Source organism: Mercenaria mercenaria, chromosome 1, assembly GCF_021730395.1.
Source record: "Mercenaria mercenaria strain notata chromosome 1, MADL_Memer_1, whole genome shotgun sequence".
Lineage (NCBI taxonomy): Eukaryota > Metazoa > Mollusca > Bivalvia > Venerida > Veneridae > Mercenaria > Mercenaria mercenaria.
Window position 1 is genome coordinate 41,450,307 of NC_069361.1, and position 26,408 is coordinate 41,476,714.

The 26,408-nt window shown below is 32.8% G+C and overlaps 1 protein-coding gene across 1 annotated transcript in view; it reads right to left on the reverse strand.

The window, feature by feature from the left end:
* Positions 1 to 938: 938 nt before the first annotated feature.
* Positions 939 to 26,408, reverse strand: part of LOC128556733 (uncharacterized) — a 52,681-nt gene continuing 27,211 nt past the window's right edge. Inside the window, exons 35-65 of the mRNA XM_053542411.1 lie at positions 26,126 to 26,359; positions 23,745 to 23,787; positions 23,143 to 23,285; positions 22,729 to 22,860; positions 22,057 to 22,305; positions 21,799 to 21,853; positions 21,259 to 21,422; positions 20,589 to 20,762; positions 19,945 to 20,157; positions 17,785 to 17,827; positions 17,230 to 17,387; positions 15,569 to 15,694; positions 14,733 to 14,945; positions 14,214 to 14,256; positions 12,642 to 12,799; positions 12,057 to 12,230; positions 11,493 to 11,702; positions 11,145 to 11,187; positions 10,730 to 10,890; positions 10,229 to 10,405; positions 9,687 to 9,939; positions 9,023 to 9,177; positions 8,543 to 8,713; positions 7,931 to 8,183; positions 7,644 to 7,804; positions 6,579 to 6,740; positions 6,167 to 6,376; positions 5,855 to 5,897; positions 5,184 to 5,347; positions 3,149 to 3,319; positions 939 to 1,054 (exon numbers count right to left, since the gene is read on the reverse strand). Of these exons, the coding sequence (XP_053398386.1) occupies positions 939 to 1,054; positions 3,149 to 3,319; positions 5,184 to 5,347; positions 5,855 to 5,897; positions 6,167 to 6,376; positions 6,579 to 6,740; positions 7,644 to 7,804; positions 7,931 to 8,183; positions 8,543 to 8,713; positions 9,023 to 9,177; positions 9,687 to 9,939; positions 10,229 to 10,405; positions 10,730 to 10,890; positions 11,145 to 11,187; positions 11,493 to 11,702; positions 12,057 to 12,230; positions 12,642 to 12,799; positions 14,214 to 14,256; positions 14,733 to 14,945; positions 15,569 to 15,694; positions 17,230 to 17,387; positions 17,785 to 17,827; positions 19,945 to 20,157; positions 20,589 to 20,762; positions 21,259 to 21,422; positions 21,799 to 21,853; positions 22,057 to 22,305; positions 22,729 to 22,860; positions 23,143 to 23,285; positions 23,745 to 23,787; positions 26,126 to 26,359 (4,772 nt within the window). The remainder of the gene's footprint in view (positions 1,055 to 3,148; positions 3,320 to 5,183; positions 5,348 to 5,854; positions 5,898 to 6,166; positions 6,377 to 6,578; positions 6,741 to 7,643; positions 7,805 to 7,930; positions 8,184 to 8,542; positions 8,714 to 9,022; positions 9,178 to 9,686; positions 9,940 to 10,228; positions 10,406 to 10,729; positions 10,891 to 11,144; positions 11,188 to 11,492; positions 11,703 to 12,056; positions 12,231 to 12,641; positions 12,800 to 14,213; positions 14,257 to 14,732; positions 14,946 to 15,568; positions 15,695 to 17,229; positions 17,388 to 17,784; positions 17,828 to 19,944; positions 20,158 to 20,588; positions 20,763 to 21,258; positions 21,423 to 21,798; positions 21,854 to 22,056; positions 22,306 to 22,728; positions 22,861 to 23,142; positions 23,286 to 23,744; positions 23,788 to 26,125; positions 26,360 to 26,408) is intronic.

Here is a 26,408-nt window from a genome sequence, read left to right on the forward strand (position 1 = left end):
ATTATGAATGGCAACGGACGGTGGTCAGCATCCAAAACATGTCTGCTCTATAACTCAGTTTTCGCTGGAAACTTCACCAGACTTGCTGACAATGTTTGTGGGCAATACATCTCGGCCAATTTCGATAACTAGCAAAATTGTACCACGCACTCTTTGATTATAATAGTCCTTGAATTACTCGAAAAACAGGGAACTTAGCCTTGTCCGCTCTTAAAAGTCGAACAGTTTTCATCCGATCTTCACGAAACTTGCTGACATGGTCGGTGGGCATAATATCTCAGCCAAGTATTATTACCACCCAAATCGCCAAATGGCTGTTGTAGGGATGTTGCACCATATACCTTTTTTCATGATGATACGTAGAAAAAAAAACACATTCAATGAATTACGTATATTACGTATGAAGTGAAATAAATATATAATAAAAAGGTTATTTAAGGTCAAACATTGTTCTGTATAATATATATTTGCACTCATACTAAGCTGGGAAAAACTAGAAAAGGCAGGAATACAATATTCAGTGAATTTTTTTAATTTAAACTATTAATATAGTAAGATAAAATAGATATAGAATAAAAAGGTTATTTAACATTGTACTGTACAATACGAGATATATTTGGACTCGTACCCAGCTGAGAAAACTATATTGAACTCGCCTAGCGGCTCGTCCAATATGGTTTTCTCAGCTGGGTACTCGTCCAAATATGTCTCCGTATTGTACAGAACAATGTTAAATAATCTAATAATATTGAATGCAAGATGCATGTTGTACTGTTTAAAAGTGGTGTTAATTTTATTTTAAAACGAACAGATACAAAAAAGTTACAATTGCAGTATCATAACAAATGTCTCTAAAATACCGTTATATAAAAGAAACAAAAGTTATTTACACTGGCATCAGTCACTAAGTATAATGCATAATCACACATGCGCAAATGCTAAATACCAGGTAGACGCAAAACAACTAATGGATACTGTATGACACGATATATCATCATGTCAATCAGAAGATCAAAGTGCGATACCGCCTTTGACGTCTTTGTTTGTGTTTTATCTAATTAGGATAACAGTACATTTGTATCTTAATCAGTACATTATTGACTCGAATAGCTTCGGACAATATCTCTACGGTATATTGTAAAATATTTTAGTAAAAAAGTTGAAATTGTAGTAAAAAAGTTCAGATACGTTTTAGGTGTTTAAAACTATCTTCATGCAGTTAAATCGAATAAATCTAATGAAATTAACGCATAATGTATGACTTATAATCACTCATTTTTGTAATTAAACTCGTAGTCATGTATTTGGGAAAAGGAATGTAATTGTTGAATGAAAAATTCTGCGATAAAGCATGTAAAAATCTGACCATCTATATTTTGACTATACGTATCTTTTTTTAAGGGGACCCTTTTCATTCACGTGTAAGGATGAATCTTATAACACGTCACCTTATTTATGTCGTCGGCCCATAGTTTATGCTATTGAATTGTCTAAATTCAAACAGTTTATTTTCCTGTACTTAAGTCGTAACTTAAAGAAACGTTTTAATGAAATTTACATCTGACCTCATGCAATGAGAAACTTTATAGATCGTTGGGCGGTATATAGTGAAAAATATTGCCCAACGGTCCGAAAAAGTCATTCAATAAGTGCGTGTATAAAGTTAAACGTCAACCAAAGTATTTGTTTTAGTGTTACACTAACAAGTTACACTATCGAACCGGATTTTCTTACTAAATTACAATGTTCAAACGTTAGTAAAACGCCGGGGGGGGGGGGGGGGGGGGGCGTGCGGGGAGTGCGGGGGGCTTGAATGATTTTCTTCTCAGACGCTTATAGAATTATAATCACATTACACAATGAAATTAAAGTAATGATCGCTATAGAGCCGTAGTGAGTTAAAACGTATCATTATGGAGCTGACGCAGTTTTCTGTGTGTATGGCTTTAGAACCAAGGGAACTTTTCCAGTAATGGAGGTTCAATAATACATCTTTCATTTTTTACCTTCAGCTTTGATTAACAAGTAAACTTCAAAGATGATATTGTGACAACAGAATGTCAAATTATATGACAAGTAGGACCCGTTGCACCACTTGAGCTATATTTATCTCATACAGTGGCGCCCGCGTGTTGGTTCCCCGTGCACACGATTAAACCCTTGCGTGGCACCATTCATAAACGTTTCACGTTACACGCTTAGTTAATCGTGCAACCAATCAAATTAGTTTTAAACCGTGTAAGCGTGCGAAAGCGGGAGACGAGTTTTTTTGCATTATACGCATGCGCAGCGTGTAGATTGGAGATGGTAAAGCGCACGCGCAGCTTGCGTCGTCTGCATGATGCCTGTGTATGATCACAAGTGGATGTTTTTAACTTTTGTTGCTTCCATTTCAAAGTTTAAATGGAATCAAAACATATTTACTAATTGGTCTTCCTTAACTACAGATTAAAACTTTGTCTTTAAGAACAAATATAAAAGTTGTTTTTTTTTATGTCATATCGTTTCGTTCTAAACAAGTGTTAAAATACATTTTTAATTCCATTTCAGTGAACTTCTCTATTATTTTAAACACAGACTGAACATACAAGCGCACAACAAAAATGAAATCAAAAGAAACATACTGTATATGAACAGATAATAAAAAGAAGTACAGATGAAATATCCATATATTTCCAATGCCCCGGTGATGATCTTTACTTTCAAATACTTTTTCATGCTTTCTGTATACACGCAAATATACTCTACTCTGAGGCTTACTATATAACTACTAATAGAAAAATACAAACGTACTAAACAGCTGTACGTGTATAGAGCTAGGTCCTACTTATAACCTCCATAGCTAAATGCGCAATACAGAATGATACAAATTATTTTAGCCTGAAACGGATTTTCTAAAATCCATTGACTTTTGTTTTAGAAATTTCAAGTATATGAAGGATAATTGAATTCTTGCTTATGTTAAAATCTATATATTTGTATTGATTATTATCTTAAAATCCTAGCTCATCTAGAGGTTACACAACAGTTAAAAAAATCATCTTTGTCAGATTCATGAACAGATGTTACTGCTGTATTTAGCATTAGTTTTTGTACCTTTAAGCTTAGGTTAGAGTAGTCAGTGAGGTGCAAATATATTTAACTATACCTTTGATCCAGCCATCGACACTGTCTTTGTATGGAATTGCAGAAAGACTACATCCGTCAGCAGTAAGGAAATGGGATAATCCAAGCGTATCTAAAAGCTTTGCAAGAAGTGTGCCTTTGAGAGAAGAAGTTGTGAGTCCATGATGTTTGAGCCATTCATCAATCGTAAAATCTGAAAATGTTTAATTTTAGGTTAAAAACATTTTTTTTTTTCATTGTGCATGGCACACATCCAACAAAATCTGTCAAAATTGACATTACAATTTAGAGTACAGCTTTTGATCTATGTATTGTAATCCATACGTTAACACTGGAAACATAATGTCCACTTTGTCCTCAATGCCAGTAAGATATCACGGGTGGTAAACGCGCAATCCAATTCCCCCCGGAAATACACTTAAAATGGGTTGCGCAACGTCCGGTGCTGGTGTTGCGCGTAAAAAAGACGAAATTTAGGCATGTGAAGTTATGATTTTGCTTAGTATGAGACAAGAATAAATTTTCTCGAAAAAAGCAAAATGCTATTCGACACAAATATGAGAATACATCATATGTGTAAAATATCTGGTTTGTAATTTATGATTCGGCTCTATTATCACAAAAATTCAGGCGACACGAAGCGTGAAAAAAAGTATGAAATAAAAAAAATGAAAGTTTCTGACCTCATATGCCTAATCTGAGGACATCTGATGCTTTTTGTGATAACTCAACTGTTATAAACTAACGAATATCAAAATTATTTGCTTTAAATCCTGTTTACGGGGACATAATTGACAAAAAAATCATCGGGAATGGGGTTGCGCACCGGGAATGGAGTTGCTCGCATACATCATAATGTATACGCGCAACTCCATTCCCGGGGCGCAACCCCATTCCCGATTATATTTTGCCAATCTTTCCCCCAAAAGCAATATTGCATTCAAGTGTATGTAATATTCATGACTGTTTTACACGCGTTTGATCATTAGAAGCGTCACATTTCCAGAAAGAAGGCACAAGAGTTAGAAAATTCGCATTTTTCATGATTCCATGCTTTTTTGACAGCTCGAGCCAGCAGAGTTTTCGTGATAACAGAGCCGATTCTTAAATTAATAAGTTGGTATTTCACACATATGACCTTTATTCATTTTTGTGTCGAATAGCATTTTGCTTTTTTTCGAAAGCACTCGTAAATGTGTCATTATTTACAAAAACAAAAACCCACCTACCTCGATTTTGTATATATTGATGCGCAACACCGGCACCGGAAGTCGCGCAACCCATTTTTAGCGTATTTTAGCGTGGGAATTGGATTGCGCGTTTACCACCCGTGGATATGTCAGTTAATTTTCAGACATCCCTTCTTTGAGAAACGGATATTCTTTACAAGACAGTGGTCATTGTGATATAATACATGTACGTGAGAGAAAAATGCTTATACAAACTCGACCGTTTCACAAGTGTATCGTTTTCAAGTATAATCAGAAGTCGGCATCACAAAGCAGTATCTAAAGTAAGATGTCAACTTAAATAATCATTAATGTTAATTTAAGACAAGAACTTTGTAACTTATAATTTAAGCGATTTCTTACAATATCCGAAATGATTCTGAAATTAAAGGTAAATATAACCGTGACACAGATATGTACCACTTATAAAACCGTATGAATTTATATATACATTCACTCGGTTATGACAAAAGTTTCATTTGCACTAGATTATATACATAGTGTACAAAGCTATCCATATCGTTATAGGATTTTACTCTTCCTTCATTTGATTTACGTTTTTTGTCCAAAGAACTTCTGGCATTTAATGGTTGAAATTTCTCCTTATGCTTGATTTGTTCTTCATTCTTTTTCACCTTTTTGTCAAAAGTAATATGTGTGTGTTATTGATCTGCAAAGTGGAGGTTTATTAATAAAACAGTCATTTCCAATAACAAAAAGCGGTATTACTATATATATTGTCATATTTACTGCTTACGCACTGTACATTGTAGTAAAATGTGAGAATCCATTGAACAATCGACTACCAAAACACTTCAGTATATTTACCTGGAAGTTTGAATCCCATGTCCCAGTTACACAGTGGTTTCGGTATAACCACTTTTTCCAGAAATGGTATAACAGGGTTGCAAGGAAGGCTTGCATCCAAGCATATACCAACTTCCGCTGAGAGTTCGAAGACTGATGAGTCCTTGTCATCAACAATAGTGTAGCTTAAAAAGGATATCAGATATACCTTTTATAATATGCTAATTGGTCCATGTTTAAGCGATATATACAAATTTTTCTTATTATGTATACGACATAAAATGCTTTAAAGATTGACAATAAATTTTATCTATTTTCGCCGACGTTCGCAAAACGCGGACTCGCAAATACAAAACAATCGTAAATAGTAAACAACATTCCACAAATGTAAGCAGTAAAAAGAAGCAGAACTCAATGCTGAAATAATGAAAATGGCTGTTGTCTATTAATTTGCAAAATATATCTTGATATATATATTATCCGTATGAGAGCAAATGTTCAGAACAAATATGGCTGTATCTATACATTTAGACAGAAATTTAAACACTGCGTTTGGAATTTGTAAATTTATGAAGGATGGATCTTTGACTACATACAATGCGTAATTCATCCATCTGATAGTATGAAATGTTTTGAAATCATTCTATTAGGTCAGTTTAACTAAACGCCTATTACAGGGATATGGTACAAACCTGAGCTGAATTATACCAAAGAGATCAATCATAGTCTTCTTGCCTGCAGAAAGATAAATGATAAATCTTGACAAAAGTGGACGTCTTTACATATAGTGTGTACATATATGGAAAAGACCTAAATTTATTAATAAATAGATAATTGCAACATGTACAGGTGGAATAAAATATAACATGGCAAAGTAATATCAAGGTATCTTTAAAATCGTACAATATTATAAGGACTTTGTATAAAAAGTTATTGTCTTATATATTACAATTTACATTTAGACTTTTATGACAATTTAGAACACGTGTGAATAAAATATATACCAAACTCGTAGTTAATCAGTGACTTGTTGGCTTCCAGTTTCTCAATGCCAGCTGTAAGCGCATAGTTGCAGCTATCCATATCCAGATGTAACGAAAATGATCTCTTCAGGAACGGGACGTTCACACAACATGAGAAACCGGTACAATGTTTTACCAGATGACAATTTATATTATCTGGTAGTGCAGGGAGCGATCCATTCAGAGGACATTCTGGGCAAAACAATGAACATAGATTTACATTAATTTTCATTAATATGTAATAGTGGTTTAAATGCAGTTTTTTATGTCATACATTCATAGAGATTTAATAAACGTATTTGCGAATCACAAGGGTTAAATTGCAAACCTATATGTTTAATTGCAGAAAAGGAAGTTATCAGGATCTGTAAGATCATGTCACTTTTAGTTTTACCTGATGTCCAACCAGTATGGAGGGAGTCTCCGGCCTTGCATTCATCTTTCAGTAAATACGATGTTATACCCAGTTCTTCGAATAACTTCGATCTTAGTATATCCGTAAGGTCATTAGTCACTTTGTTTGCATTATCTTTGATCCATTTGTTGATAGAAAAGTCTAAGAAAATATAAATTGAAACAAGTCAGTTTAATCAGTAGGTTCATATTATGACATTTAATCAATTACTAAGAATAGGTTTCATAACGGTAAACATATTAATTACTAAATTTAAAATACCATGATTTGAATCGAGCTTAATTCAAAATATGTTGATATATGGCTAATTAAGGGGCCATTCCAAAGGTAGAGTATTTTGTATAATTGTATTAGTTATATATGTTTAAATCTTTCCTTAATTACTTTTAGTATATTCTGAAGTTTAAAAATACTCAGCTGAAAAGAAAAACTTCATTTACATTGCAAAAGCAAATTTCGGCCCAAACTTGACTATATATGCCATTCACGAGTGTTTTATTAACTACTGGCTTTTAATGATTGACATAAGACAGAAAACAACGTAAGGTTTTGTTTTCTCATACATATGTAACTGTTGATTTCCAAATTTCTCAATATTCTCATATATTAAAAGTACTGTAAAATCATTTAATTTCGTGGGCATGAAATTTCGTGGTTCTGCTCATAACGGCAATTTCGTGGGGATATCAATTCGTGGATTCAACTTTTAAACATAAAATGAATGGGAATTTTACTTGTTCGTTGGGATTAAATTTCGTGGATTGACTCAACCACGAAATCCACGAAAGTTAGTCCCCCACGATTATTTATGATTTCACAGTATGTAAACTTGTCATTATCGAAACAATTTCATTAGACTCTATAAATACTTACATTACTTACAGTTACAAAAGGTACGTGCTGCGGTGCCCGGATAGCAAAAATGCGTTTAAATGGTTCTTTCATAAAAATATCAAATAGTAATAACTCTCCCTCAAACGTTGACATAAGAAATGTAAACTTTAATGATTACAAACAAATATGAATTAGATGGAGATATATTACCAGGGAGTTTGAAGGTTCCATTGAAGTTGCATAATGGTTTAGGAAGTAACAGATTGTCGACTATAGGTACATCCACACTGCACTTGCTTCCATCAAAACAAGCAAGTACTCGTACAGAAACCACAAACTGTTTGCTTGACTTCAAATCATCAATCATGTACCTGAAAACATGTTCCCATAAAATTATTTTTAAATTCATCATGTTTCTTGTACTTTAATGATATTCCTTCTGGAATTGTAATTGTTTGTTTCCATTTTTACCAAAATATTGTATGTTGAATACTCACTCGATTATGAAAACGCCTTTAATGTCGAGTTTTTGCCAAGTTCCAAATTCGTAGTCGAACAGTCGTATATGTTTTGCGTACTTTTCCACACTAACTGTCAACTGATATGCACAAGCGTCCAGATCTACTGAGATTCTTAGAGATCTACCTATCAAAGGGATGCTGATGCAACACTCGATTGCGGTACAGTGGCTTGGTATGGAACATGTCATTATTTCAGGCACTTTTAGGTTAATATCTAATTTGCCACACTCTGAAGAAAAAAAAGTGGTCGATGCAAACGTACAAAATTGTTTTTATCCGTCGGTAAATTGTTTTTTTTTCCAATATCTTTTACAGAGTTTACACTTTTCAACTGTAATATTAGTTTTCACCTATCTTATATTTTATAACAATTACATACAATAATCAAATTAGATTTAAAATCTAAATGTCGTCAAAAATATGACTGAAATTAAAAGTATGGTATTGAAGATGACTGGCACTTGACAAATCGAACGGAAAAATACCAGTATCTTTCATATATATTGCAAATTAATGTCATTACAAATGAATTTACAGTGTCTACACTATAGCTCAGAAATTACTTGAATGTAGTATATATTTTCATACCATTCTTGATATTGTTATCAGCTACAGCTATTGATTTACACTGGTTCTGGAGCATGTACATTGAAACGCCAAGTTCTTCCAGAAGTTTATCAGCAACGATTCCGGGTAAGCTGTCTCCAAAGTTTTCCAATTGCTTTCCAATACTTTTTAGATACTGGTCCAGCTTAAAATCTGCAACGATTATTAGGTTAATGTTATGAAATCTAACTATCAACAATTAAATGTATAACTTACAAAAATAATATATGTATTTACGTTGTTTCCAGGCAATTATACATTTTGAAGTAAATTAGTTTGTTTTGAAATTTGAACACGTATAATCTTTGTAAAAATTTAAAAGTTACTTCATGTTTCTCCAAATTAAGCCATCAGAACATTGTATTTATAACGTAAATAAAATTCCCTTTTCTGCACGCAAATGCATAAGGACAAATGCTAAAGTGTGCAATGCTGAACTTATCTAGTAGTCAAAGCAAATACCCGATAGGGATGTATTCCATTCACAACCAATTTTCGGTATCCGTGCGTCTTCTAACAGAATGAGATTTTCTTCGCAATCAGCCGATTTCAAACAAATGGACATTTTCAAATTTAAGACATATTGGTTTTCTGTGTCCAGATTCATAATGGAATATCTACAATAGTAATAGTATATGCATGTGTAAGCCAGTAAGCAAAGAAATGAAAATAGTTTAGCTGTATCAAATTGAATATCATTTCTGGACCATATACATGGTCAGTATATATCATTCTTTTTATACAATTGCAAATGCATTATGATATTGTGTTAGTGTAGCAGTGTTCTACATTTTTCTACCGATATATCATGCTGATGTATATCATCGTTTTTTTCTTTGTTTTTTTTTTGTTTTTGGTTGGATTTAACGTCGCACAGACACATGATAGGTCATATGGCGACTTTCCAGCTTTAATGGTGGAGGAAGACCCCAGGTGCCCCTCCGTGCATTATTATATCACGAGCGGGCACCTGGGTAGAACCACCGACCTTCCGTAAGCCAGCTAGATGGCTTACTCACATGAAGAATTCAACGCCCCGAGTGAGGCTCAAACCCACAAGTCAGCGACCTTAACCACTCGGCCACGGAGGCCCCCATAACATCGTTTGAGCATCTCTTCTTCTTACCTGATACGTAATGCACCTAACATTGAAAATTCTTCTGTGTTGCCCCAGTCGTAATCAATGAGAGATACATTAAGTCCAAATTTTTCGATGCCAATAGCGAACATATAGTTGCATGCATCAAGGTGCAAGTACACTTTAAATGAACGCTTGACCAGTCCAACGTGAACACAACAATCAATTCCGGTACAATATGACGGGACGTGACATGTAATAAAGTCTGGAAGTACACTGCTCTCTATAGGCTTCGGACATTCTAAAAATATATCAAATGTAAATACTTACAGTCCGGTATATATCTTAAGCTTGCTTTAAAGCATTGCCATAAACAAGTTTCATTAGTGAACTAGATAAATGAGTGAGAGTTAAAGTCATTTAAGCAAAAGAAAATTCAAGTTTTAATTTGGATATTAACGTCTGTTAACCAATATATATTCTACTTATAGTCTACAATTTGATCTTAATTAAGTTAATAATATGCACAATCGAATAATGATCGACGCTGTAAAATATATAAATGCTACTAAAATGGCTGTAATCTGTACCTGTCGTCCAGCCACTTGTGGCATTTGCAAATGGATAAAGATCTCTATTACACTCATTCTCTTCGAGATATTTGGCGATCCCTAATGCATCGAACAATTTTTCAATCATATATTCCTTTAAATTGCCACCATCAAAAGCATATCCTAGGTTGTCCATCCACTTCGTCAAAGAAAAGTCTGTAAAATGTGAATAGATTTTACTTTGTATACTGCTTCAGAAAACATAAAAATTAAGAAACTGTATTTCATGATATTGCTCATCTATGATATTAGTTAATTAAGATTGCCCAAAGAATAGACTGACTCTGAATCCATCTTTTCCAGAGAGTAGTCTTTTGTCATTTAACAATAGCTGTTTTTGGCCTATGCATTAACAGAGAAAGTGATATTAACATGCATAATATCATAATTATATAAATGGTGCGTAATAATATCATTTGAGCACGGCTTTAAAAAAAGAAGCTATTCCCAAGCTAGGAATGTTATGGACATAATTCAGACCTGGTACAGTGAGTCCAGCGTTCCAGTCACACAGTGGCTTAGGAACATATGCGTCTGTAAGAATGTCCATTTCAAACAAACAGTCCGCTTGTTCAAAACAGATTTTCAGTTTTACGTTAACAATGAATTTCTTCTCACTCTGTAGGTCATCTAGTTTATATCTGGAATAAACAACCATTCAACATACAAATGTAAACAAAGTTTGTATTCATAAATTGTATGTTTAAGGCTAAACCTTCATAAGTTATCAATGTTTTTGCGACAGGAGGACAGATAGACATCATCAATACTTTCAAATTAAAACATCACTGAATATTATAAACGAATATCCAGTACCAGACAAAGTTACAAAAATTCATAAAGCATAAGAGTATTGGTATCATTTCTAAAGAGCATAGATAAACAAAACTCTTACTCTATGCGAAAGAATCCTCCAAGAGTGAAATGACTCGGCTGGCCTAAAGAAATATGTACAAACACTTATATAAACTTTCTGTATATTTGCTAACTTAAAGGTTTACGTTTTGCTTTAAAAATAATTAATAAAACACTCAATAATTTAGCGTATTGACCATACATGGCAACTTTCATTTTAAGCAATTTTTGGTTAATTAACAAAATTCTTTATTTTATTGCTTTACATATCTATTACTGGCGGGAAAATAAGTCTTTTGATTTGACAAACGTGGATTTTATTATCTGAAAAGATTGCTATTAAAACGAAATATATACTCAGTGGTGATTATGGATGTAATATACAAACCCCATTTATAGTCCAGCAGGAGTACATCCTCCTCTAATTTTTCAATTCCCATCGTTAGTTTATATTTACACGTATCAAGGAGAAATTTAGTATGGATTGTGGTTCTTAGAATGTTAACAGATATGCAACAGTCTATGCCTGTACAATAGTCCGTCATATGGCAAACTATTCCATCCGGTAGTTTAGGTAACGAGATTGATGCATTGCATTCTATAAACAAATGAAGAGTCAATGAGTTAGAATTTCTAATAAATGTAACATCCTAAACCGTACTGTAATTCATACTTTTGCTTAAATTATCATTCGTTTTACAACAAACACACTTTCAGGATTTAGTATAATTAGGTAAACATATACACAGGTAGAAAGACATAGAGCTTTATATCAGATTTCTCCAACTTGTTATTATCAACTTCGCGCTTAGAAAACCCGTTCTTGTCAAAATGCTAGTATATACAAAACGTGTTAAAAACATTTATATTAATAAGACATATAGGGCCGATCTTACACAGTTCAATCACACGTAGATATTTATCTAGATATTTATTTTTCTTAATATGCAACCTGATTTCCATCCATTCACTGCATCTCTATACATTTGGTCAGTGGCAGCACATGGAGGCTTTTGTTGGAACTTATCAATGTTTAACTGGCTTAGAAGTAATGAAACAACTGACGATGGCAAGTTATCATCAAGTGTATGACCAACGTCCTTCAGCCATTTATTCAGAGAAAAATCTGGAAAAATAAGGATTAAGTTGAAATATATTACATATAACAAGTAAATTCGATAAACAATGAAGTTAATTTCAACTTCAAAACAGATATCGATTCAAAATGGATTGAACAAATATTGAAACAAAGTAAAGTAAGTTGACGAGCATCGTCAACACGTTACACCAGTCCGTTATGTACATTGATGGAAAACGAATCCACAAGTCAGATATGATTAATGTTCGAAAACAAATTTACCTTCCCATTAGGATTAATTGTGGAAAACAAATGCTCAAGTCCAATTTAATTGACAGCGGAGAATAAATCGTTCCAACAGAAGAATACTGTACACATGGTAAAAATAATATACATTAAATTCATTATAAGATAGTGTTTTTAGTATACGAGGACAACTCAACCGAAACATTTACATACTTCCTAGACTAAATCCGGCATCGAGATTGCATACTGGTATCGGAATCATTGTATTCTTGAATATATCTGTTGTAAATTGACATGGTGCTTTTGAATCCATGCATACAGCCACAGAGAGATCAACTACGAAATTCTTCTCAGTCTTGTCTATTGTGTACCTAAAGGTGAGATCGGTTCAGTTGGTTAAATAGCAATATCAAGCCGCAAGAGACTACATAAGCTTATCAACGATATATACTTTTGCTACATCTGAAATAAAAATTTCTAAATCCTTACTCGTCTTCCTTCCTTTATTGTCCTCACCTTTTTCCAAAGAAAATTAGGGACATTGAAATTGGCTATTTCCTTCTGTCCGTCCGAACATCCGTCCGTCTGTCACAATTTGTTTCAGGTCCATAACTCTGCAATTTATGAAGGGATTTTTGAAAAATATCACCAATAATGGGACAACGTGTCGCGCGCAAGACTCAGAATAACTAGCTCCAACATAACGTCATACTTATAGATCAAGGGTTAACAAAGTCATTTTCATGTTGGGTGAATAACTTTGCCATTCATCAGTCGATTTGGAAATTACTTGGCACAACTGTTTCCCATATTAAGACGTGTCGCGTGCAAGACCAAGACCCTTCCTCAGAGGTCAAGGTCAAATTTGAAGTTTAAAGGTAAACATGACCTGCTTCTTGTCCGATCCATAACTCTACAATCCATCAAGGGATTTCAAAATCACGTGGCACAAATGTTGCACATAGCAAGGCAATGTGTCCAATGCAAAACAAAGGCCCCTGTCTTAAAGGTCAAAGATAGTTACTGTAGTTATTTTAGTCTTGGCAATGATTTTACTTTGCTTGTTGGATATTAAAATTTCTTGGCACAAACAAACACAATGATAATAAAAAATTTTTTTCATGTCATGGTAAAGTGATATGATATGATAAAGTACAATACATGTTTTTATTTCTTCAATTATCCCACTACTGTAAAAAATGAAACTATGTTTAACTTAAAATGATTTGTATATATAGATATAAAAAAGCTATTAACAGAATGCAAACCCAGGTAAAAGATTTAACTTTATTGTATATATAGGTAAATATAGCACAATTATGATTGCAATACATTAGGTAGATATACAGTGCAGCGGTATTCATTGATCAACACTGGTATTTACTTTCACTGCTATTTCCTTTATTTAAAAACAAGTTTCTTTAGTACGATATAAATGTTGTCTCCCGAAGGCATGCATTTCGATTGTTTATTAATTACTTCCTTTTATTATGATAAAATATTGCATTACATATTTATTTCTTTTTTCTTTTAAATTTAAAAATATATGGATATTAACCTTTGAAAGCATTGACCAATTATAAATTTTCAGACATTTTCAAATTCTATACCTCTTCACAAATTATATGATATATAAATATGATTGGTAGACATTTTAGTGTGTTGCCCCCATACATTGAGGAAAGTGTTGTTTTGGCTGGCAATATGTTTTGTTAAAAAATGTCCCTAGGCGGGGGACGTTAGTACCTCGGTTACATTCTTGTCAAAACCATTTTAAGTACCAACCTGATTTTAATCAGCTCTAATATTGTTTCTTCAGCTTGTTTTCCTGCGATGTAAAAATATGATTTCAGTACTGTAAATGCATCTTTCGGATGGATTAATACCCACATCAAACAAACAACATTATACATAATAAGCGTTAATAATGTGAGCTACTAAAGATACAATTCTAGCTCGTGTGTAAACATAAAAGTACATAACTTTATTTCAAGTAAAAAGGCTACAGAATGACCCTGGATTCCGGTTTGTAAAACACTAAAGTGAATCAACAATAAAGGCTGTGAACAACCATTGATTTAGACCGACGTTTTATGTGATGGCAATAATAATAATGATACAATGTCATTCAAAACCAACGAATCACAACTCTTTTTAGTGACAATACACTCACCGTCATTTCACAAGCTATGCAAATATATTTAATAAACAATTTAAGTATTAATGTAATTGAATAAATATGTTTTATAAGCTTTTAAAAACCCCGTTTAAAATGTTTTAAAATGACAAGAAAAGGAAACATACCCCATTTATAATCAATTATATTAAAGTTAAACGTTGACTTTTCCAAGTTTCCTCGAATTGTGAAGTTGCAGAAGTCAATATCGAAAGACGCTTGTAAAGAACGTTTAAGATATTCAACACTGATACAGCAGTCTATTGCAGTGCATGAGGCAGCAATATGACAGACAGTAGATGTTGGTAAACTTGGCAAATCCACTTTGAATTTTGGACAATCTGGAATAAAATTTAGCCAACAAAAGACAACTATAATGTTATTAACTCAATTAGCTCAATATTATAACGCAAACTTTAATGACGACACAAATGATCAAATGCTCTTAGATTTTATCTTATAATGATAAGTACTAAAATCGGAATTATATGAAATAAATCTATTTAGATGTGGCAATAAAAGCACACAACTTGTGCCGTAGATTAACTTGTTAAGCTTTTGCATAAAGTACATAATTTATACTGATGAAAACTTGGAGAACATATCAATATACAGGAGACAACTGAATCTGGTAACACGTCCTGTTCCCGAGATGATATCAACACATTTGATTAACTATTATATCATACCATAGATATTGGTTTACTTTGTATACACAAAACGATTATTTGTAACATTCAAATATGATCAAAGGAAGTTTCGTTATCATTGGTTTTTGATTTGATATATCAAACAAAATGTAAAGAATTGTGCTATTTGAGAAGCCTCCATCTTGAAAATGAAACAAAATATATATTTTCCAAATAGCTGTGAGCGATTTTTATACTCTCAGAAGCTTTTGAGTTTCAGCTTTTGAGATTCAAACTGAACTTCTAATTGTCCTTCAGTGCAAATTATAATATACCATTATTCCAACTATTTGTTGCATTTTTGTAGGGATCTTTATGTACATCACATTGCTCCTCCAGAAAGTACTTGTCAAGACCAATAACTTCCGATACAAACTTTACAGCATCTCCCCATAAATCATCTAAAGGATTCAGATGTCCTCAAGCCAAGATGTTACAGAAAAATCTGTCAGAAACAACGTGTATTTAACGTGTATTTACACATATTTAAAGTAACATATATGAAAATATAACGAATCAATCAGTACTTACTAAATAAATTGAACTAAAATGGAATTCAATTATCTCTAATGTATAGAATTCTTTGAGGGACTTGCAACTTCAATACTTCTCACTTCACACTTCCTTACTTTAGACGTATTGTCATCTAACTTCAAACTTAATGACTTCTAACTACCATCTTCCTTCAATACGTCTCACTTCGCACTTCCTTACTTTAGACTTATTGACATCTAACTTCAAACTTAATTACTTCCAACTACCATCTTCCTTCAATATTTTTCACTTCTCACTTCCTTACTTTAGACTTATTGATATCTAACTTCAAACTTAATGACTTCCAACTACCATCTTCCTTACATTCTACTATATTTCCTGATATATTAAGTAATGAAGTTGAAAGTTAGAAGTAATGAAGTTGAAATTGTTAAATGCAAGGAACTTGGAAGTAAATAGATAGAAGTTAGAAGTCACGAAGTTGGAATTTAGAAGAAATGATTTTGGATTTAATGAAGTTGGGCGTTAACAGTAACGAAACAGGTATATAAAAGTTACTAATAGAAACAATGCAGATGGCAGTCAAAAGTAACGAACCTGGAACGTAGAAGTCAAGAAGTTAGGATTGAAAATGTTGTAAGTCAGAAGTATTGAAGTTAGAAGTCCTTCCAGTCTTCAATAATAATTAAGTTATTTCTTTATTTTAAGCAATTATGAACTAACACATATGCACTCCTAAATACAATACCTTAAATATAAAGCAGTTATGATGAAAGCAAAGTCATATTTTGATTTTGGCCTTAAAGAAAAAGTGCTGCTTAACTGCAGGTTTAATAAAACAAGTGACAGCGAAACGTCATTTATCTAGATAACATAGAATAATACCTGGTCGCTGTTAAAATTCTTGATTAATGTCGACGGGAATAAAATATGTCTCGTAAACGTATAGAACGGGTAATACTTTCTCCTATTCAACTTTGACAATAAACGGGTTCTGGTGTAATTTAATTCATAATTTTAAAATAAAAAGAAGCAATACAAGGACACCAATTGATGGACCTATAAATTATATTTGACCCTATATTTGTTCATAGGTAAATATGCAACTATGAACAAATTTATTGAAATCTACGTTGTGGAACCTTTTTCTATATTCGAAAATGTCAAAAGTGCAAATTCCTGTAGAAGCGTATTGTGAAAATTAGCCGAATGACCGATATTTCAAAAAGGTCTAACAAAGCACATTGCCCTATTTCTTTATTGACTTCTTAACATTCGGATAAATGCTGCATTGATAAAATATTGTTTAATAAAAGTCTAAGATTCAACATACAGTTTTGCATGTGTGAAATATCCACTTTGTGTTATTTTCCAACAAATGAATAGGTGGGAGAATAAACATTGTACGGAACATTTTTATGTAAACGAAATAACTTCTTACTTGCAAAATTAAAAGACATGTCACATCCAACTTGTGGAACCTTTGTACCGTCCAACAATTTCTTCTCAAACATGCAACTTCCATCTTTTTCCATGCATACTGCTAGTTGCAGTGTTATGATGAACACTTTTTCATTGTTTGGCTTCTTAATGGAGTAACTATTCGAATAAAATTAAGTGTTTTGATAAGTGATGTTGTAAAGACTATTTTATATTGCCGATAATCAGTTATCAAAATTGTTTAAGGTCTAAGATTTACTTCTGTATTTGTACATTTGCATTTGTTTATTTATTTGTTTCCAAGTCATACCAACACAATGATAGATCATATCGCGACAAGCATTTCATGGTGGAGGAAAAACTAAAGTTTCCCTCCGAGCATTTCTTCAGACAGTAGAGGGCACTGACCAATCAAAATTTTATAAGCCAACTGTATGCCTTCCTGTCTACATCCCAGGTGAGGTTTCAAACCTAGCAAGTCAGTGGTCTTAACTGCTTGGCCTTGAAGCCCGCTTGTAATATTTCAACAAAAAAAAATGTGGCCATTTAAACATACCTCAGTCTGAAAAAGTCCTTAATTGATTTCGTTTCTGTTTTACCTGAAAAAAATAAATAATTGCTTTTGACATCTTTATTTTCTTATTTACTTATTAAAGTTTATAAGTTACAATGATCGGTTGTGTATTCAATTATATCAAAATATGTTGAATCCTAGCAGTTCATTGTTTTTCTTGCTAAAGTGTCTTTATTTGTTTCTATCCCTTCAGTTATTTGTGCATATAGGTTTGAAGCACACAGCCCTGTACAGGTATTTTATAATTAAATAATCTAACACTTTCAGCTGATTTCAATTTGCCTATTCTGTAGAAGACTGCATAGTTAGATTTAATTAGCATATGCCTTAGCTATCCACTACAAGCTTAAAAGATATAAGTTGCAGGGCTTGTGTTTCCATGGTAACACATTTTCTCTCAGTATAAAGCTACTAATGATAATAGCGATTCTAAAGAAAACACGAACAGTTTGTAAAACAAGCATGCTCTTATGATGGACTTTCCAATTTTTAGTCCGAAGGCCATCATGACTTTATATCTTTGACATACTGATTCCAAAAACAACAAGGTCATCTACCGACTGAAGGCACTCCTAATATAAAGTTTGAAATCAGTAGGACTTAAATTTCTTGCATTACTGGGTGGAACATATTTTAGTCTCGATGACATTGTGACCTAGACCTGTGACTTATGGAACCCAAAATGTTTGGAGTCATCTACCGACTGTAGGCAATAATCCTGTGAAATGTGACGACTGTACACCAAGCCGCTATTTAGCAGAGGCTGTTTTCAGTCTCAAGGTCACCTTGACCTTATACCTACTGACCCTTAAGACAGAAGAGGTCATGTCTGACAAAAGGTCATCATCTGATTATATAAGGGTTGAAAACTGTAGTCCAAGGCACAATTTAACACCGAGTGGAAAACTTCATTTCAAAAGTTATGTGTGGCCTATACCTTTGATTTACTGACTCCCATAGAGATAGTGTTCATCTACTGAAAAGAGGCACTCCTTTTTTTAATTTGAAAACAGTAGGTCATACTTTTCTTAAGATACTGAGTAGGACCAATTTTCAATCGTGACATCACTGTGACGGAGACCTTTGACTTAATGACACCCTTGAAAATATGAGTCATCTACTGTTCACAGACAATCATCCAAAGTATGACGAATGTAGGCAAAGGGAACTGTTTTCAGTCTCAAGAACACTTTGACTTTGCCCTTTGACACACTGACCCCTTATACGACAGAATTCATGTAAATACCATAGATAATCACCATTTATAGCTTGACAACTGTAGGCCAAACCAGTAAACCAGAGGCAGTTCAATGTAATTGTGCAGAAGAATGAATGTATGCTAACTGAAAGTTCTAATACCCGCTCAATATTTTGGCGATATCATACATGATTCTAAATGTTCATTTATCAGATTCCTGACGAATTAAGACAAGTATATGTCAACCTGTTATCAACATATTAAACTTTCAACAAAATGGAATGTGCAAAGACATACTTTCATTAATTTTATGACATTTTCCCATTGTTAAAGTCACAAAACATACATACAATTTTTGTATATAAAACCTGCAATTATCTTTTAAAAGCATACAGCGGCGTAGATATTGACTTTGCACTGTACTGATATATGGTCAAATATAACAAAATCCTATAAGAAATGATAAAGTTATTTTATTTTTTTCAAAATTTTCTTGCCTTATAACTAAATTAGCACGTTTTACATGTAAACTGTAGATTTTATGTGCAATTTGGAGACGTTTTAAAAATGGGTTCATGCCGTAAATGAAAAACAATGTCATAACATCATTAGATTGTATTGAAATTTTAGAATGTGGTTGTCAATAATAAGTTGTAAAAAGTGCAAAAATTCATAAAGGCACTTTAGGTTAACTATGCAAAATACCGATTTAGACTACGAGAGGGGAGAGGATCGTTAGACGTTTCGTTTAATATGTCGTACATGATGTGAATTTTCAACTACTGCTTTTGGGTGCACCTTCTGCTGTTATGGTAAACTACATGCTTAAAATGCCCTACAGAATTTATAAAGTTAGGTAACTTATTTATATGTGATAGATAGTCAGACAAGACTGCCTCTTATTATTACTACCTGGACTGACTATTCTGAATTATTCAACTTACCCCACTCGTAATTGAATAATGAGAATTTGAATGTTTGTGTTTCTATTCCGCCAGATATAATGTAGTTGCACATGTTGACATCAATGTAGGCTTTTATTGCAAGTCCAATTTCTTCTATATCAAGACAACAGTTGATTCCGGTGCAGTAATCTGGGACACTGCATGAGACAACACTTGGCAATGCAGGAAGATTCACAAAACTCAGCGGGCACACTGAAACCAAACACAAATTACATAAATCATTTGTATTGCATTTTATAGTATGTGCAGATGAATATATGCTGTTTAAGAGAGAAAGGATCTTGTATTATGAGGGAGTAAATAGCAATACATCTTACCCTTTGCTGTTTGTGTACGAGGGAGTGAAGCCCTACAACCAACCTGTAGCCTTAAATAATATATTTTATATTATGTACACAATAATCCTTTTTGCTGCGAATAGGAATTCTACAATTGTAGAAACATCATCTTATAGGCGGAATGTAATTAACGTAATATTTATAATGATTATTAAGGTAAAAACGGAAAATGCATCATACAAGAACAGCATTTTTATTGTGAATAATTATTTAATATCCCTTTATGTATTTGTGATCCCTTTTGTTCGGTCAATAACTTTCCAAAAAAATATTATACATTCTTACAGTTGTTCCATCCACTTAGCGAAGGACTGTATGGACTTCTCTTTCGGTCACATGGCGGAGACAGCAGTAGATCATTCAAACCAAGAAAATCTACGAGAGCATCTCTGCCGGCACTGGACAGTTGCTCTCCAATACTTTCTCCTTTTGACTCTATCCAATCTTTTAGTGAGAAATCTACGAAGGAAAAGTTTGCTTGAATAGATATAAAATAACCCTTAATTAGTGGATAAAACAATAGTTATATCAAATTATATTTATTCCAAATACCAATCAGAAAAAAGATAAGCAAAGAATGCCATTAATTGAAGAGCAATATTAAAAGAAAGATGATTAATTAGTAATACAAACCAAGTTTTCTGCACACAAAAAATCCCGGTTTGTGCAGATGTTGTCAACCTGTAAACTCTGTCGTAAAGGCTAAACTAAATCCGTTTACAATATTCATTAGTTTGTAGAAAACAACGAATTAGTTTGAACGTTTGCTATTAACAAAAATAAAATAACGTAAAATTAATATAGATATATAAATTCAAAATAATATAGAACAGCCATGGATTAAACAAAAAAGGTACATCCCATACGTTAGCTCTTCAGAAAATACAGCTTTTAAAACAACATATCAAATTTAATCTTCGGCAATGCCGACGACATCAAAAACAAACATCCGAACCTGTGATGTTAGACCATGCAGTTAAGCTACAGGCTGGAATCTTTTCTTTCTCTAAGAGTGTCAGCCCATCTTTAGGAATACAGTGTTTTTCACCAGCAATTGGTAGACATATGTCTACCCGGAGGTCTATGATAAATCCATCCTCATAGTTGTCTATGGCGTAACTGAAGTATTAACTTGCATTTAGTACATGAAAATTATATTACAAAGATTTATTTTTAAAAGATCATATTATGTTGCATAATTGAAAATCAACAAAGTACAAGTCATGAACCAGACAACGCGAAACAAATGTGTATCTATATGAACTGTGCTTACTTTTAGGCAAATAATAAATATCTCGGAAACATTCGTTCTTCATTGAAAACAAACTTTTTCTCATCTTGGCGCAATAAGTGAATTATTCCTTTTTTAAGTCAATGCAGTTATCCACTTCTTGCGTTGGGTGACGATATATGATGAAAAAGTACTAAATGTGACATTTTGTATATATTATATAATATAAGTATTTTAATTACAAATAAATCAAAGTCTATTTACATTATTTTTATGGGTGCGTCTTTGCTTGATCCGATTGGTACTGTAGATTCTTTGCCTGAAATGGTTTAGTATGAATAATCAAACGCAATAAATATTTCACTTCTGTGTCCTTTAATCTTGTTTGCTCTTAGAGAAAAAAAAATATATAGTATGTACATACAAACTGTAAAGATTGTAAATATAATATTGTTGATGAAATCAAAAGAAACATTTGTACATGTACAAAGCTTAATATTCCTTATTCCAGAAGCTGATTACCCCATTCATATTTAAGAAGCTGTTCCTCAAATCGCAGTGCACCTATTCCGGTGTCAACATGAAAATCACATGGATCCATTCTAAACCAAACCGGAAATGATACTTCTAGTTCAATAGACGACAATGGTATTGTAAAGCCAAAATTAACACAACAAGAAATGCCAAAACAGTTGTCAGCCAGTTCGCAGTGTAAAATATTCTTCATGAATGAAGGTATCATTGTTGATATGTTCATAGCCGGAGGACATTCTGAAAAATAAATATACATATTTCATAAACTAATGCATCACTTTTAGCCAACGTGTTTAATTAATTGAATGAGGAAAGACAAAAATATAATATCCTTGTTATCAAATTTTCACTATTTTTCTGCTGAAATTCAAAATTCCTCTTTTTATTACATTTTGCCAGTAACATTCTTTCACCGATTGTGTATACAACTGGGAAAAACGGCTCAAATATATTTCCGTCTGTATGTACAACCAGTGATAGAATCTTTTCTTTTAAGAAAAAAAAGTAGACTGTAATTTCACAAAACTGATATGTCTGTTCAATATTAAAAGTTTACAATATAATGTTGTTTCCCTCAAATAAGTGACTTTGACTTAACATAATTATATAAAATGCACAATGTCATATTTTCTTGTTTGAACAAAGATGATGAATACCGACCTGTAGGAGGTGGTGGCAATGTGCAAGAACCTTCTTTGATGATTCCATCGATTCCAAATTGTTTTAACAGAAGATCAAAGACTTCCCTGTTTATTTGTCCGCCAAGTGCATCAGCAATACTTGATAGGCTTCCTACAAAATTATCGTTTGTGATGTACAAATTAAGTATATTCAATTTGAAATAAAGTTGAAGGAATGAGAAATAAACCTATAACCTATAAGCAAACATAATGAAAACAGAGGTAAAGGTGTATCTCTCAAAGGGTACTTTGGCTGTATGTTTTCCTATCAGATCTAAGTACTCATATAATTTACAGTTTTCTTACTTCACGTAGTTTATCAAATTTATCTGAACTTAAACAAATACCTTTAAATAGCGTATAATATAAGTTGAAAAATGACAACAGCACCCACCTTGCAAAGAAAAGTTGCTATTGCAGACTGGGATTGGTACTTCGAATCCTTTCAGTAAATTTGTATCAATGTCAGCAGCTTTGCATTGTATGCCGAGATCAATAACGAATACTTTCTTCTCATCGTTTTTGTCAATGTTGAATCTAGAAATTAATAAATAGATAGTTCTTTGTATGTTTAGTTGAAGGTTATGGCGATAAAAGAATATTACAAAAGTTAATTGCATATCAGTACATACAGCTATCAACTTTTACACTTACTCATGTTAATATGTGGCAATATAATGTGCTCAATTTCGTACGTACTACAGATTGCAATATCATTAAACATACTGTCGTTTCTACTAAAGAAAAAGTTCAAGGCTTTTCAATTTTTAAGCTCACGAAATGTGATTCTTTTTACGTATTTGAATGAAACGTATATCATGTTAAAAGAAACAAGTACATTTTATATTCATAAGCATTTAATCCATTATTTACTGATTTTCATTCCCTTTTTCGTCATACAAAGATAACGCTTATTTAACCAATCAAGTAATATTAGTGTCTCCAAATATTTACACTTTATATCATTTGCTAAATTTGAATTAAAACTATACATACGTTATATACATATCGTCAGCAAGTCGAAGGACCTCTTCTTTGCCTACGAATATTATGCATTCAATTACTATACATGTCATGTTAAAACAACTCTACATGTTTTAAAATGTTATAAGACATGCACGAGTTCTACAGCGAAATTTTATACGAAATTATACTTAATATTATTATATAAATAGTATCATATTGTTCTCAAGCCTGTGCAAAACTCAACATATTTTCGTTGAAGAAATTTTAACCTCGACCAAATACATAAAACAGACGTCACAAATGACGTCACACACCCGATATGAAATTTAAAGGGTCAATATGGTAAAATGTTGACGTTTTAGGTTCCATTGGAAGTTAACGGAGTAGATAAATGAGTATGTGATGTGAATATATACAGTTGTTGGTTTTTACTAAGTGCAGTTATTAATATGACGTCTGTCAAACTCATATTACAATGGTTGATACATGATGCCTTTATTGACATTTTTTGAGGCCAGAATGAACACATAATGCAATGTAACTGGAAAGATTCTTCAGATTAATTCTCATTATTAATAATCTAAAGGTTAGAGACCACAAATTGTTTTTCCATAGACTTACATTGTAACATTATGGCGTGTACGGCCTTCCATACATCGAAACATGTATATATAATTGCAAGTTTTACAAGAACTATCTTCGTTCTACCAAAATATCGGACGAAAAACATATGAATAGTGATACTTTATTTAAGTAATTTTCGTGTGAATGAGATGAGTCCCTGTACTTTTTTGAATTGGTGGTCACTGACCTATAGATGAATGTTTCGTATCACATTTTCCAATTTGACAGTGATATTGTGAAACATGATCCAATACCAAATGTCTTACAAAGTTTCATCAAGAAATGTTCAGTTTTAAGAAAGATATAGACAGTTTACTGAGGTCACCCCCTGTCGAATTATATGCCCAGACTCAGTCCCTGTCGTCGTCAGATTGCATGTTTTCGTGAAAATTTCAGTTATCTGCATTTGATTTGACTTGGAAGCTGAAATACGATTCATTCCGTAAAAACTGGAAATAAGGTCTAATAATTTTGATCATTCTCTAACATTACATAGATAAAAATGATCCTTTTTGGCCCAAAAGCTTAGATAAAAATGGGCACACCAGTTAAAAAAAGAGGCCACAATTTAAAAAAAAAATCAAATTTCACGCTTATATTTCCACGAAAACGTCTTTCTACATCATTTACGACTGATTTGTGGCCATTTATATTACCTGTGATGGCTTCCGACGAAAGTCATGTTTTAGCTCTACTATAGATGAATGTTTCGTATCCTGTTTTCCCATTTTACAGTGATTTTGTGAAACATGATCCAATACCAAATGTCTTACAAAGTTTCATCAAGAAATGTTCAGTTTTAAGAAAGATATGGACAGTTTACTGAGGTCACCCTCTGTCGATATATATGCCCAGACTCAGTCCCTGTCGTCGTCAGATTGCATTTTTTCGTGAAAATTTCAGGTATCTGCATTTGATTTGACTTGGAAGCTGAATTACGATTCATTCCGTAAAAATTGGAAATAAGGTCTAATAATTGTGATCATTTTCTAACATTACAGAGATAAAAATGATCCTTTTTGGCCCAAAAGCTCAGATAAAAATGGGCACACCTGTTAAAAAAAAGAGGCCACAATTTAAAAAAAATCAAATTTCTCGCTTATATTTGCACGAAAACGTCTTTCTACATCATTTACGACTGATTTGTTGCCATTTACATTACCTGTGATGGTGTCCGACGAAAGTCATGTTTTAGCTCTATTATAGGTTAGAGACCACCAATTGTTTTCCCATAGACTTACATTGTAACATTATGGCGTGTACGGCCTTCCATACATCGAAACATGTATATCTAATTACAAGTTTTTAAGAACTATCTTAGTTCTACCAAAATATTGGACGAAAAACATATGAATAGTGATACTTTATTTAAGTAATTTTCGTGTGAATGAGATGACCCCCTGTTTACATCATTGACATGACGGGAGAAATTCGCTTGATAAAACTTTTTTTTCAATACACATAAAATGTAGCAAATTTTGTAAAAATGTGTAATAAAATACTGTAAATGCAGTGAAAAAATATCAATTTTGAAAAAATAATCACTTCCTGGGTTTGTTTAGATGAATGACCAATCAGAACGCACAGACGTTACCTTATTCCCAGGTATATATTTACCTCATTCCCAGTAAGTTCCTGTACTTTGTTGAATTGGTGGTCTCTGACCTAAAAATACCGCAGTACTCATGAATTAGTCGGAAAATGCTTTTAACTTTTAATATGACAGATTAAGCTCGGTTACTATTTTTGCGTGTATTTATTATGTTTAGACACGAGCGTTTTCTTACCCCAGTCATATTCAAACAGTATCACGGTGGTGTTCCACTTCTCAAACGCCGCTCGTATAACGTAACGACAAGGGTCCAACTCAACATAGGCGGAGAATGTTCGTGTATAATCGATACCAGGAACACTTATGTCTACATATGCATTTAGACGCATACAGTCGTCAGAAATGTCATAATGTAAAAATTTTAAAGGAAGTTCCGGGAGATGAATATCTATTCCATTCAGGCTACAGCCTGCAAAACATCAAAAAAGAAGTACTTGATAAATGTATATTCAGTTTAA